The sequence below is a fragment of the Gracilinanus agilis genome, chromosome 1 (genome assembly GCF_016433145.1).
Source record: "Gracilinanus agilis isolate LMUSP501 chromosome 1, AgileGrace, whole genome shotgun sequence".
In the NCBI taxonomy this organism is placed as follows: Eukaryota; Metazoa; Chordata; class Mammalia; order Didelphimorphia; family Didelphidae; genus Gracilinanus; species Gracilinanus agilis.
In genome coordinates this window covers 475,598,984-475,614,885 of record NC_058130.1, presented here as the reverse complement: position 1 = coordinate 475,614,885, position 15,902 = coordinate 475,598,984, and the positions used below count along the sequence as shown (strand labels likewise).

General features: G+C 38.1%; 1 protein-coding gene across 1 annotated transcript in view; it reads left to right on the top strand.

The window, feature by feature from the left end:
* Positions 1-15,902, top strand: part of KDSR (3-ketodihydrosphingosine reductase) — a 67,181-nt gene that overhangs the window by 38,929 nt on the left and 12,350 nt on the right. The window contains exon 7 of the mRNA XM_044665773.1: positions 9,229-9,312. Within this exon, the coding sequence (XP_044521708.1) occupies positions 9,229-9,312 (84 nt within the window). The remainder of the gene's footprint in view (positions 1-9,228; positions 9,313-15,902) is intronic.

Genomic DNA, 15,902 nt, shown 5'->3' with positions numbered 1-15,902 from the left:
AAGATAAAGGGAGGGGGCATCTGGGTGGATCATTGGATTGAGAGCCAGGCCTAGAGACAGGAGGTCCTAGGTTCAAATCTGGCCTCAGATATTTCCTAGCTCTGTGACCCCCATTGCCCGGCCCTTACTGCTCTTCTGCCTTGGAACCAATACATACTGTTGATTCTAAGGTGGAAGGTAAGGGTTTAAAAAAAAAAATAAAAGGAACATTTCAGAGGATACAGTAGAAAAGGTGAACAGAAAAAGACAAAGGAGTGGCTGAATTAGGTAGAAACTCGGAGAAGGATAGGGTTACATCTGGAGTAACTGAAATAAGGAAAATTATATACTCTGATAGCTTTATTTTAGTCCCATGAGCCCCCAAATATGTTACTAAGTAAAGGAAAAAAATAAACCATGAAATGCTATCAAAAACCTTATCATGGTCTCTCTGTAACAGAGGCCTCATTTGTTTTTAGCTGAAGGAGGCCCAGAGAGCATCTGGGATTCACTCAGCCCATGCTTGGATTCCATACTACTCTTTAAATAATCAGTTCTTCAAGTATTCTACACTTAAGTACTAACAAAAGAAACAAAAACAAAACCTTATGAATGTAATTTAAATACCATTTCTAGTATTTGTTAATTCAGAGTAGCAAATGTTTCCAAACAATTGTTATTTCCCAGCTAACTTAAAATGTGAGATTATCTCAAAACTCTTAACTGAATTATTTGAACTGTTTTGTTGGTAGTTCTGTTTCAAATAAATGAAGGTTGACAGTATTTCTTGAACTTCTGATAGTCCAACCCATTGAGAATTCTACAATAACATCCATTTTGAGAAATGTTGCTTTTGGTGATAATCTAATCATTGTATTTCATTTTTTAATCTCCCTGGTATGAAGGCATAGTTGTGGCATGGTTTTGCTTTAGATCTTTTGACCCAAAGTCCAATTTAATGTCTTTATGACCCATTGTTTCAGAAGAACTTAAATTAAAAAATACCAGATTAGCCAGTGTCCTAGAAGACTATTCCAAGATGATGGTTTCCTTTCAATTGGAATCATCTTGAGCATCTTTTTCTAGGGCAGGTGTGGAAGAAGAGAGGCAGAAGGCAGAACCATCATAGGTCATCATCCTGGAAAGAAGGAAAAATTAGAGTTACTTTCTCTTTACTCTCCTGGTTATGACTGTTCTGAGGCTTTAAAACTATCTAATATGTTGATGTTGAAGGCATTAGTTCTGTCTGTCAAGGGAAAAGTTATGGGTGAATTTTTTTGGCTGAGCTTTCATGGTAGTATCCTGTTTTTACCCCTGATGATTAATGTCCTATTGGCCCTCCTGGGGTGGAACCAAACTGAAGAGATTGTTTTTTTCTTATCAGTCTCCTCCCTGGGTAAGCTAGCTGTTGCAGGATTTAGAGTCGCTAAATAGGCTGTTTTGCTCAAAGGTGTTCTCTGCATTTTCTTCCAGAGGCTTCCAGCATGTGATCTGTGGGAGGTAGGAGGCCTTGGTGATAAGAGAAAGCCCTGGGATATTCTTTGAGGCTATTGAGTGTAGGCAGATAAATTTGGTTTTAAGCCTCCCAGAGATAAATTATATCATTCCATTGGAAGCCAACTCTACTGCTTCCTAACCTCTTAGGTATTTGATTATAAACCAGGTAAACGCAGAGGAGCAGTTAGGTAGCACAATGGATAGAGAGCCTGGCCTAGAATTGGGAGGACCCAAGTTCAAATCTGGTCTCAGACACTTTCTAGCCTTGCAATCCTGGGGAAGTCACTTAACCCCAGTTACTTAGCCCTTGCCACTCTATTGATACAAAGACAGTAGATAAGGATATTTTTTAAAAAGGGGGGAAAAGTGAGGAAGGGTCTGGGAGATAGAGAGGAGGGTATTCAAGAGTTAAATCATGTTCTAGGAGCTAACTAATCCTACTGTCTCCACTTATCTTACATAAACTGGTATGTGTACATTCTCCTTCCTTTGATAGATATAAGCTACTTTAGGATAAGGACTGTTTCATTTTCCTCTCTGTATCCTCAGAGGCTGGTCCATAGCAGGTACTTAAATAAATGCTCCTGGATTGATTTCTGTTTTATGAATGACTTACTTTGTTTTCCCACTGTCTTTTAAGATGTTTGAGTAGAATGCTGAGGTACTCCGAAAAGGGTAATAAGGAATAGGGGTTGAGGGTTGCAAGAGCCAGAGTTTGCCTTCCAAGATAGGAGAAAGTATCCAGATATGAGAGGCACAGAACTAGGAGAAAGGTCTTGCCTCAGGATAAGAAACGAGGGTGAGAGCTCTAGGGCCCTACTCTTTATACTGGGGAGTCCATTCAGGGAGATGTCTCAGGGTAGGAATGGCTGTCTGCAAGGGCTCTGGATGCTTTAGGATAGAGGAGAAGGAGAATGCCCTAGAATGAGAGCTATGTCCCAAGGTTCTTGGAGTAGTTGTTCTGAGAAAATGATAAAAAGGACAGATAGGGTTGAGTTGAGGAGAGTATGTGGTAGCTTAGGCCAGTGATGGGCAAACTATGGCTCGCGGGCCAGATGTGGCCCCCTTAAATGTTCTATCTGGTAGCGACATTATTCCTAATCTGACAAATACAATGAGTAGGATACAATACAATGAAACTTTGAAAGAGTTGCCTTAGAAACAGATGGACAGATGAGCATTTCCTTTCCTTTGGCCCCTCTTTAAAAAGTTTGCCCATCACTAGCTTAGGCTAATTATTTGCAAAACATTACAGAAGCGAAAGATGGGAGATTCTAAATGTTATCACTTAACAAAACACTGAAAAGTCATTGAAGAGGAGGTAAATCTACAGACAAGATCTGAGCCTCACCCAAACCAGAACATCCCTAGAATGTTGGTAGATGAAACTTGAGGGAAAAACAACAAACTGATGTGAAAGAGAACAGGGCTGCCAGGATTCTTGTAATCTGTTCTCAGGTGATGACAGTGGAACCGCTGCAGTACCCACGTACTGTGTGAGCAAATGGCAGTTTCACTTAATGATGATAAAGTCAGGGTGATTGCCTAGGCTTGACTTAATGACACATGCTGAAAGTGGCATGCTTTTAAAGGCATTTGGGAATTGATTTCATTATGTCTCAGAGGCTCTGAGAGAATAAAAAACATCATGAAGATGCTTTTAACAAATAAAAGGTCATTGAGAACGTATCAGCAGCTGCCAACTCATGCCTGCTTCCATATCTATAAAATGTTTCAGAAAGAGCTGTGTACACATTAAGGCTATCTTTGATGAGAACATTAGAAGGGAACAAACAGACTTTTGCAGATTTTTTTTTTTTACAACAGACTACATCTTTACAATCATAGCTTACCTAGAAACGTGGGAAATAATCCTTCTTTCTTTATTATGATTTAATCTTATAGAAGATGATACTGTTTCCAAATGATCTCCTTCAAACAAAGCTGCCTTCCATGCAGATATTGGAAATAAGGCAAGATTCTATGACGTAGGACAATAGATGTGACTTTATTTAATGACTCATTAAGAATAATCACTTGAAGCAAAAAATAGGAAAACCTATTTCCCTAAGGTATTTATCTATATCTTGTCTTATGTAGAATCTAAACAAGACTCTCTTCTTTTATTTCCCATTTATTCACACATGATATTTTGCTAATTGCATCAGACCCCAGAACATCTCAATGCTTCACTAGTGAAATCTGTAATTATTTGGAAAAGATTGCCTTAGCTGTCCACAGGGAGATGAAAAAGTGGATGTCTGATGCACGTTGCTTAAATTATGAAATGGTATTGGAAAGACAGTAGAATTAGTGAATCCATCAGTATGTATTACTTGGACAGGAATTATAGCTAGACCATAAATTGGGCCCTGGGCTGAGTAGGAGGAGATCAAACTGGTTGACATTTAGATAACTGCCCTGCTTCTAAAGCCATCTCTTTAACATCAATATCCCTACCACCTCTAAAGTATACCTTTGATGCTTTCATTTTCATGGGGAGCTGACCCTAAATTCTTTTTTTTTTTTTTTTTTTTTTAGGTAAGACTAAACATTTATGTATGCATTTGTAACAGACTTATACAAATATCATTTGGATAGCACTCTACCCACCACTCTCAGAACAACAGTCTTGTGAAGGTATTAGACTGGTTCATTTCCAAGGTTTCCCAAATTCTATAAGAAAAGCAGGAGAGATATTATGATGCCTTTTTTCAGACAAGCAGACAGGTCATAAGTTAGACTGTCATAAGTTAATTGACTCAACTAAGGTCAATTAGCTTGTATTCTAACCCTAAATTCTTGAAGGATTTACCACTGGTGTGCAAACTGGTTTGCTATTAATCATTTTTAAATTAATCAATAAAAATCAATTTAAAAAACCCAAAACTTTTCTTTGGGACCAAGATTATTTAAAATTTCTTAGTAGATTCAGTTCAATTAAAGAAACAAGTAAATAAATTAAATAGCTACCAAGCTAAAGGAACTTTCAATATGGGCCCATTCTTGTCATTCAAGCACCAGCCTACCTTCCTTTGAAGAGATTAACTATCAGGTTGGTTACAAGGCATGACCATGTTGACCGCAGCTACTTTTAAAGACCATTCACCAGAGTGGTGTTCAGCTGGGCTGGTAGGAGCACCCACACGGATGAAATTTTTATGGCCTCTAGTAATAGCGAAGCGTCCTACGATGTTCTTTCTGTGGCTGTGAATCATGGAGCAGCGTTCTCTCAAAGGAATAAAATATTCAGGTGACACAAAAGGGAATGGAAACATTCGTGGTGGCTATAAATAGGCCACAACATTGCCAATGATGACAACTTGTCAGATGTATTGTAGATGAGGATTGGGAGCAGGTTGGATTCAATGGCTTCTAAGGTCCCTTTGACGTCTGGAATTTTTTGTTTCTGTTACTTTGTCATAAGAAATGGTGTAAAAGTTGTCCTCAAGGGCTTATCGGACCAGCAAGGGAGATGAACTGGTCACGTAATGAGAATGAGAGATGAGAAGTGGCAGAATAAGTGCTCTAGTGGTAGCTTCAAGATATTAAAAGAACCAGAGGAAAGTCACCAATCTGTTGGGTAGTTCTTCTGTCTTAGCCTTAAAGGACCAGGGGAAGACTTCCACAAAGTGTAAAACCAAAGAGGGATTTTTTTCATCTGTCATAGTGAATGGTAGCACTCACCCTGAAGAGATCTCGGGGTGGTGGCCCAGAATCCTGGGGCCTGAGGGACCAAGTCACTGCCAGGACAGGCTCACCAGGGTGTGTGAGTTCTGAAGGAGATGCCCAAGTAGGAGATTGTCTCTGGGAAGCTGGATGAACTTGAAAATTTTACAGGTGGAGAAAACTTTACATAATTTCAAACTTGCCTCTTCTCTCCTAACTACCACCATATTTTAAACAGATAAATTAACTCAGTCTCAGAGTAAGGGATGTTTTTTTTTTTTTTGGCATTATTTTCCTTGGTCATTTATCTTTTCTTCCTGGAATCTCCAGCTCCACCCACTTAATTTGTAGCTCATTTCTTATGAAATTTATCATTTTTTAAAATTTTCTGACTTATGCTCAATTCTTTTTTTTTTTAACCCCTTACCTTCCATCTTAGAATCAATACTATGTGGTAGTTCCAAGGCAGAAGAGTGGTAAGGGCTAGGCAATGGGGGTTAAGTGACTTGCCCAGGGTCACTCAGCTAGGAAGTATCTGAAGCCAGATTTGAACCTAGCACCTTCTGTCTCTTGTTCTGGCTCTCAACCCACTGAGCTACCTAGCTGCCCCCTCAAATTTTTATAAAAATAGATTTTTATTGATATGTTTTGTCTTTTTTTTTTTAAACCCATACCTTCCATCTTAGAATTAATACCGTGTATTATTTCCAAGACAGAAGAGCAGTAAGGGCTAGGCAATGGGAGTTAAGTGACTTGCCCAGGTCACACAGCCAGTAAGTGTCTGAGTTCAGAGCTGAACCCAGACCCTTGTGTCTCTAGGCTTGGCTCTCAATCCTCTGAGCTACAGAGGTGCCTCCTCCTGATATCTTTTGTCTTTACATCACCTAGATTTCTCCTTGTACTTCTTTCCTTTCCTCTCCCAGAGAGTCATCCCTTATAACAAAGAATTGAAAAAGAAGAGAAAAAATGTGTAAAATTAATCAATAAAAAAACCCAAAACTTTTCTTTGGGGCCAAGCTTATTTAAACTTTCTTAGTAGATTCAAGTTAAATAAAGAAACAAGTAAATAAATTGAGTCGCTAGCGGACTAATATACCTTGTACTCATTTCTGTTTTTGGCCATTTTCCATCCTCCAAACTGGACCATCAGAAAGCATGCTCAAGAAGACTTAAGCCTTGCTCTTTTACAAAAATGAATAATATGGAAATGGGTTTGAATGATAATATATTTATGTATAACCTAGTGGAATTGCTTGCCAACTCTGGGAGGGGGAAGGGATAAGGGGAGGGAGAAAACATGAATCATGTAACCATGGAAAAAATTTTTTAAGAATTGGTTAATTAATTTTTTAAAAAGATCTAAGCTAGGGGGCAGCTGGGTAGCTCAGTGGATTGAGAGCCAGGCCTAGAGACAGGAGGTCCTAGGTTCAAATCCGGCCTCAGACACTTCCCAGCTGTGTGACCCTGGGCAGGTCACTTGACCCCCATTGCCTACCCTTACCAATCTTCCACCTATAAGTCAATACACAGAAGTTAAGGGTTTAAAATTAAAAAAAAAATTAAAAAAAAAAAAAAGATCTAAGCTACCCAGTTTTGTATTCCTTAGGACATGCCTCCTAATCCTGTACTCTTCCCTTGCAAATGTTGTTTCCTTCTTCCCTTGCCACTTGTCTCCTTTATGCATTGCCTTCCTCTATTAGAATGTAAGTTTCTTAAAGGCAAGAAACTTTGTGATTTTGTCTTTGGATTTTCATCCCTTAGAATAGTGCTTGGCATATTTGAAGCACTTGGTAAATGCTTTTCATGTGTCCATTCAGATTTGCCAAATGAAGAGAGATAATCTATAGTGAAAATTCTTAGAAAAGGGGTCTTATTGGATTGAGAATTTTTTTTTGTGCCAGGGTATTTATTTTTTAATTTTATTGATTAAGAAAATTTTTCCATGGTTACATGATTCATATTCTTTCCCTCCTCTCTTCCCATCCCCCCCAATAGCCAATGAGCATTTCCACTGGCTTTTACATGTGTCATGATCAAGACCTATTTCCATATTATTGATATTTGCACTAGGGTGATCACTTTGAGTCTACATCCCCAATCATACCCATCAAACCATGTGATTAAGCAGTTGTTTTCCTTCTGTGTTTCTGCTCCCACAGTTCTTTCTCTGAATGTGGGTAGCATTCTTTCTCAGAAGTCTCTCAGAATTGTCCTGGGTCATTGCATTGCTGCTAGTACAGAAGTCCATTACATTCAACTGTACCATGGTGTCTCTGTCTCTGTGTATAATGTTCTCCTGGCTCTGCTCCTTTCACTCTGCATCAATTCCTGGAGTTCGTTCCAGTTCACATGGAATTCCTCCAGTTCATTATTCTTTTTAGCACAATAGTATTCCATCACCAACAGATACCACAATTTGTTAACCATTCCCCAATCGAAGGACTGGATTGAGATATTTAAAATGATATATCCCACAGTTGGTAAAAGAACATTCTGGATAAGTGTTCTGGAGAAGGGTAGCTTAGTGGCCTACCCAGGGAATGAGAATTTTTCCTACATGAAGGAATAATCTCCCCTGGATTGATGGGATTCAGGGAAGGAACGAAGAACACCTGGAAGACCCCAGAAAGGTGACAATAGTGTATGTTTTTCTCTTCTATAGAACTGCCTCAGGCATGTATGGAAGAGGGTGTCTTTGAGGTCTAGGGTTTTACTCTGAGGAAGAGTTATTGGAAGATATGAGCCTCCTTGTTCAAGGAAGGCAGAGTACTAATGAGTGTGTATAACAAGAGACATATGGGAAATGTTGGTCTGACCTGTAATGATAACAATAATAAAAATATCAACAATAATAATGCCTAGCAATTATCTAGTACTTTAAGATTTGAAAAACAGTTTAAACTATCTCATTTGATTTTAACTATAACCCTGTGAATAAGTTGCTATTATTATACCCCCTGTCCATGAACTACAATTTATGTTTACATAACCGTATACTTTTGTGGTTGGTTTAAAAAAAAAATCTTAATGAAGCTAGTGTTAGAGATGGGATTCAAACCTAGGGTTTTGCTGACTCCACCCTTAGGGCTTTTTATCATATATTGCTGCCACTTCTTTTGATCAGTAGAATGCTTTCTTTTGGGGTTGGGCAGGGAGGGAGATTGGGTCTCCCTGTTCTGCCTAGGTGGGAAGAAAGCAGCCACTCAGAGGCAGAATCCCATTGTTGGTTGGGGCAGGTGTTTTGACCTGTTTCAATTATGACCTGGTTGGCCCTCCTTAATCAACCTGGTAACCCTCTGCTCTTGGGGGCTCCCCACATTGGTGCTGGCCTCTGCTGCTCAGAACTCCCCAGCTTGAGCAATCCACCAGTAGCAGTAATTACAGGCAGGTACCGTTTGGCTTGGATTTGTTTTTCTACAAGGGCTGTTTCCTGGGCAATGAAGGCTGGAACATAACTACTTCATTTTCCAAATTTTTAAACAGGTAAAATAAAATTAAAATCATTATCATCAGCATCATTGTAGGAAAAAACTAGCCAGAGAAAATAGCATGTTGCCTGAGGGAGGGAAGAGTGAGTGGGAAGTGTTATTCCCTGGCCTCAGAGAAGGGAGAGGGGAGTCAGAAAGGGTATGGTTTAATGGGTGTCTATGAGCCTCCTATTTTGTGCATGATTTTCTTAAAATAAAGCTGCTGAGGTTGAACTGCCTTCTTCTCCATCTCTGGTCTCCTCCTCGAGTGCTGATGAGGTAGATGATTTCCAGGGAGGTTTGGGCAAAGGCTGATTTTTCTATACTTTGGGACTGTTGTTTTCTGTAAAATAAAGTTAGAGCAAGGGTACTTAATGATGGTTATTTCTATGGTCCTATACCAAAGATCCTCACAGAAAAGATGGAACAGTGCCAAGTTCCTAAATTGTAAACCTTGAATATCATTTGAGAATTGTCATATTTATTTATTATATTCATCATTATTATGTATATTACATATATATTATATTATATTCATGCACAGCATATGGAAATCAGCATATAACTTTGAAAACTGAATTCTCTTGACTTATGGTTATTGTTCTTTAAAACGCAGGTGAAACCATATAACGTCTATATAACCATTGCCTATCCACCAGATACAGACACCCCAGGTTTTGCAGAAGAAAAGAAAACAAAGGTAATATTTATCAGTATTTATTTTTGTGTGTGCCTTTTGGCGTTATCTTAAAAGGCTGTGGAGTCCTGGTTTTTCTGACAGCTGGTGGCTCAATAAATAGAGTGTTGGGCCTACAGGGCCAAAGTTCAAATTAAGCCTCAGATGCTGCCTGTCTTTGTGATCCTGGGCAGGTCACTTAACCTCTAACTGCTTCAGTTTACTCAACCATAAAAACAGGATCAAAATAGCACCTGCCTCCCAGGTTTGTTATGAGATCAAATGAGATATTTGTAAAGTTTTGGGCTCATAACAGATACTTAATAAATGCCTGTCCCCCAACTCCTTTGCTTTTTTCTGTCAGTCAAGTATTCAGTTAACAGTATTTACAGCATACTCTATACGCCTATCTCAGTATTATATCCAGTATTTAAATGGTAGATACTTTAAATGTTTATTGAATTTTAATCTATTCTACATCCTGAATATATCTAGTCCTATATTCTCTTCATCTCCCTTCATGTTTTCACCTGGATAGTTCTAGAGTAAGATGCTCCTTTAAAATATTTCCAGTATAAATCTGTCCCTTCTGCACCCAACCTGTCTCCTATTAGCGTCTGGTTTAGCCTGTCCCCCTCAGTCCCCATGACAACAGCAGACAGCTGAGGGCCAGCTTGAACATGTGAGCTCAAGCAATTCACCAACCTCAGCCTCCTCAGTGGGAGGCCCCTTTTATTCCCAGGTTTGGAGGAGATTTCTTGTTTTGTTGTTTTCACAACTGTTTTTGATATATCTTTCCATAATCCTATACTCATGCAACTGATTAGAAAGAAAATTAGTGCCTTACATTTTCCTCATGTTTATTTGGTAGTGATAGCTAAAAAGAAAAAAAAATCATATATCAATCAATAACATTAAAAATACACAGCATAAAACAAAAAAGTTATTCACACAAAGAGCCATTTTGTTACTACCTTGTCAATTTTAATATATATTTCCCCCCCAATCCCCAAACTGTTACAGAAGTTCATGATTTCATATGTATTCCTCCCCCTTTTTTTAATGTGTCAAAATGTTTATTTGTTGGAAAACCTGCCCTTTCTCCAAAGGTTCCTTCCTGTTTCTGATAAGGGCACTACATTGTCGTAATTGCTCAAGATCTTAACTTCTGAGTTGTCTTTGGCTGTGTCCCTCCCTCACTACCAAAATCCATTCAGTTGTCACATCTTACCAATTCTACTTCTGTAATAGCCTCTCTCCTTCCAGTTTTCCCCCTCTTCAGTGTCATCCATCACGACTGCAAAAAGAAGATTCGGGCCTTATTTTCAGAAGTTTTCAGGATAAACTTCAGACTCCTCAAGCAGACATTTCAGGCCCTCCACATTTTTCTAGATTATTTCACACTGTTTCCCTTCACACACTTTCCTTTCCTGCCAAACAGAATAACCAATCATTGAGAAGTCCACTTTCATGGACTCCTCTCCCACTTTCATACATTTGTACAAGCAGTGCTCAGTCATCCTCACCTGGAAAGCAACTTCTCCTCATCACCTGCTCCATGACTACTTTCCTGATCCCTTTGAATATTAGCATTCTTTTCCTTCTTGAATTACCTTGGATTTAGTTATTGTGTACATGTTACACCCCCCCTTTACATAATGCATGGTCTCTGATGGCAGGAATCGTTTTGGCTTTCATTTGATATATCCAGCACATAGCAAACAGCCTTGCACAAATGGAGTTTTGTTTTTTGTTTTTAATCTTTAAATTAAAAAGAATTTTTTTCAATTACAAGTAGAAAGCATTTTTGGCCATTGTTACCTGATATTGCATAATTCAGATTCTTTCCTTTCCTCCCTGCCCTTTCCCCTTTCTAAGGCAATAAATAGTCTGGTATAGGTTATACTAGTGCTGTTATGCAATACCTATTTCCATATTCCTCATGCTGCAAGAGAAGACATGAATCACACATACAATAAAAAAAATCATGAAGGAAATATATGCATTGTCTTAAAATGGCATGCTTTGATCTGCAGTCAGACTCCAACATTTCCTTCTCTGGCTGTGAATAGTATTTTTATGAGTTCCCTGGGGTTATCTTGAAATCTTGCCTTGTTAGTAATAGTTTAATCCTTCACAGTTGATCAATGTACAATATTTCTGTTACTGTATATATTGTTCTGATTCTGCTCACTTCACTTTGCATCAGTTCATCTAAGTCTTTCCAGGTTTCTCTGAACTCATCTTGCCCTTCATTTCTTGTGACACAATAGTATTCCATTAAAGCCACATACCACAACTTGGTCAGCGATTCCCCAATTGATGAACATCTCCTCAGTTTCCAATTTTTTGCCACTACAAAAAGGGCTGCTAAAAACATTTTTGTATATTTAGGTCCTTTTCCCCCTGTCTCTGGTCTCTTTGGAATACAGACCCAGTAATGATATTTCAAGGTCAAATGCATAGTTTTATGGCCCTTTGGGCATGGTTCTTTATTAGTCTCTAGAATGGTTGTGTTAGTTCACAGCTCCACCAGTAATATATTAGTATCCCAATTTTCCCACATCCCCTTCAACATTTATCATTTTCCTTTTTTGTCACATTATCCAATCTGATAGGTGTGAGGTGTTTTCTCAGTGTTGTTTTAATTTGCATTTCTCTAATCAATAGTGACTTGAAGCATCTTTTCATATGACTATAGATATATAGTTTTCTTCATTTCTTCTTCTGAAAATTACTTGTTCATATCCTTTGACCTTTTATCAGTTGGGGAGTGCTTTATAATCTTATATATTTGACTTGGTTCTGTATATTTGAGAAATAAGGCCTTTGTCAGAGAAACTTGCTATAAAAAATTTCCCCCTACTTTGTCATTTCCCTTCTAATTTTGGTTGCATCGGTTCTGTTGGTACAAACTTTTTTTTATTTGATGTAATTAAAATTATTCATTTAAGCTTTTTATGTTCTCTATGTCTTGTTTAGTCATAAGTTCTTCCCTTATTCATAGATCTGAGAGGTAAACTATTCCATGTTTCCCTAGATTACTTATAGTATCACCCTTTATTTCTAGATTAAGTATCCATTTTGTCTTTGTCTTGTCATATGATGTTATTGGTCTATGCCTAATTTTTACCAAACTAATTTCCAGTTTTTCCAACAGTTTTTGTCAAATAGCAAGTTTTTCCTCACAAAACATGGATCTTTGGGTTTATCAAATTCTAGGTTACTATGCCCATTTAATACTGTTTGTTGATAACTTAAGACAAATACAATTTTAGTAAGTGCTTGTTGAATTAACTCATTGTTTGTTTGCTCAGGATCAGTGCCCCATCAAGGGATGCCCTATCTCTTATTCTTTACTCTTTGCTCCTTTTGACACTCTATTGACTCACCTGGCCCTTGAAACTCTTCTCTTGGCTTTTATGATATTGAATTTTTGAGATTTTCTTCCCTTATCTTGTTTGCTCCTTTACTGTCTCCTCAAATGATTCCTCTTCCTTTTCCCACCCTTAAACTGTCTTTGCTTCCCAGATTTCAGTTCTCTGTCCTTTTCTCTCCCTACATTCTCTCATTTGGTCGTTTTGCTCACTCTTGTGGTTTTAGGTGCTGCCTCTCTGCAGATAGATGGCTTCTGTACCAGGATTTAGTCTTGTCCTTTTAACTTGCACCTCCTTCTACCTTCCCTGTTTGTGTTAGTCACCTTGGCACACTGGAAGCACCCTGGAGAAGGGAATAGCAAAGCACTCCAGTATCTTTGCCAAGAGAACCCCAAAAGTCCATGGGGTCACATAGAGTTGGACGTGACTGAACAACTGAACAACAACAACAGAATGTTCTTTCTCCATCTCTACCTCTTTGATTCCTGTCCATCTTTTAAGGACTGGTTCAAATGTCACCCCCCTCCATGAAACCTTTCCAGATGCCAAACGTAAACTCTTCCTTCCTGAATTCTCATGAGTATTTTTACCTTTCTTATTGCATTTTCACATTGTATCTTATATTAATAATTGTGTGTCCATATATTACATTCCCACTACTAGACTTTAAACTTCTCTAGAGCAGAGACTGTGTCATATACCTCCTGTAGACCCAGAAACATATAGGACAGTGATTCATACCCACCCTCACCAACTCTGTGACCAGGGCCATTTCCTTAACTTCTCTTGGCCTCAGTTTCTCCATCTGTAAAATGGAGATAATACTACACAGGTTTGTTGTGAGGGAAGCACTTTGAAAACAGTACATTTCTTTATAAATGTGTCATTGCTCTACTTTATACTCACATAATTGTTGAATAAATGAATGGCTATATGGCCATTATTGCCACAACTGCCTGAATACAAGAACAGTAGGTGTATATGTATGTATGTATGTATTCCATCTAGGTCAGTACTAATTCTTTAATTTTATCTTGGAGAGTTGTCCGGGTCGCTGGAAGTTAAATGATTTCGCCATTGTCACTTTGCCATTATTATATCAGAGGCATGATTTGAAACAGGCCATTCTGACTTCAAGGCTGACTGGCTCTCTTCCCTCTGTGCCAGGAGTTCCTAATCTTTTTTTTTTGCATCATGAACTACTTTGGCAATTTGGTGAAACCTATGAACCTTACTCAGAATAATGTTTTTAAATGCTTAAAATAAAATAAAAACAATTACAAAGGAAGCCAATTGTGTTGAAATATAGTTACCAAAATATATTTTTTTAAAAAAACAAATTTACAGGCATCATGAAATCTTTCCACTGACTCCCCTCTCTCTTGGTATTTGGTAAACCCCAGGTTAAGAATTCCCATCATAGAGTATTCCTGAACCCGAAGTTTGACTAATTCACCCATAATCACAATTTAGCAGGTGTTCAATGGTCTGAGGCTACTTCCTTCATCATTTAAAGCAGTATGTCTACACTGTATAGACAGGTAGGTAATGTAGATAGCGTGCCAGACTCCTACTAACTGTGTGACCCTGGTCAAGTCATTTAAATCTGTTCGCCTCAGTTCCTCATCTATAAAAATTAGTCAGAGAAGGAAATGGCAAACCACTCCAGTATCTTTGTCAAGAAAATCCAACATTTAAGAATCAATAGACCTGGACTCTAGCCTGTACTCAGACATTTACTAATTAGGTGACTAAACTTTTTAGCTTTCCTGATCCTCAGGGCAAAGCCAAAAACAATAATTCTTGCAATATCTATCTGATCTGGAGGTCATGTGAAATTTTTTTAAAGTGCAAAAAACAAAAAAACACCCATTCTTTTTGTGTCTGATAAGATTGGAAAGTTGCAATGTTTTTTTCTTCCTTAATTTCTTTCTTTTTCCTCTTTCTCGCTTTTCTTTCTCTTTATATTTCTCTTCTTTCTTTCCCTCTTTCTCCCTTTCTATTTCTTCCTTTTTCTTTCCCTTCCTTCCTTCCTTCCTTCCTTCCTTCCTTCCTTCCTTCCTTCCTTCCTTCCTTCCTTCCTTCCTTTCTTTCTCTCTTTCTCTCTTTTCATCCTCTTCCCTCCCTCTCCTCCTTCCTTCCTTTCTTTTTTTTTCTCTTTCTTTCTCACTTGTTTTCCATCTTTGAATCAATACTCTGTATTGGTCCCAAGGTAGAAGAGTGATAAGGTCTAGGCAATGGGGATTGTCTGTCAATTGATTGAGCTACCTAGCTGCCCTCTATGGTGTTATTTCTTAAGGAAAAAAAGTTTTAGTATTTAATAATAATTAATTTAATTTAAGTGTTTAATAATAATTAAAGGTTCTCACAGCATCCTCTTAAAGTAGGCAGTGAAAGTATTGTCATTCCAGTTTCAACGATGAACAAACTGAGGTTCATAGAAGTAAACCCAATTGTGATAAAAAACAAATAAGTATTAGAGCCAAGACCATATCCCCACTCCAACTCTATTGATTTTTACATTTTTTGATGTACCATACTATTTCTGGAGTGGTTGTTCCTTAGCACTTAAATTATGAAATTAATGATAGTTTCTATTCTATAAGAATGCTTAATAAGTCCTAAGATCTCTTCACAAGAACTAGCATTTAATATGCCAAAGCCTCAGCATTTGTAAGCCATATTTATTGTTTAGAGGTTGTTTCTTTCTGTATTTGTCTCCATTCCATTCTTTCTGTGTCTCTCTCTAGTCTTTGCTTCTCTCAGTCTCTCCCTCATTTATTTCATCCATCATTTAAATGTAAGGCAGACAGAAGAACATTGTACACAGAGACCAATACACTGTGGTAAAATCAAATATAATGGACTTCTGTACCAGCAGCAATACAATGACCGAGGACATTTCTGAGGGATTTATGGTAAAGACACTACCCACATCCAGAGGAAGGACTGCAGGAGAGGAAACATATAAGAAAAACATCTGCTTGAACGCATGGTTGGGGTGGACATTATTGGGGATGTAAACTCGAAACTTCCACACCAATGCAACTATCAACATTTTGGAAATTGGTCTTGATCAATGACACATGTTAAAACCAGTGGAAATGCGAGTCAACTATGGGGGGGGGGCTGGGAGGGTGAAGGGGAAAGTAAGAATATGAATCATGTAACCATGATAACGTTTCTAAAAAATAAAAAGTATTTAAATGTAAGGCAGATGTCTCATCTTAGGGTAGA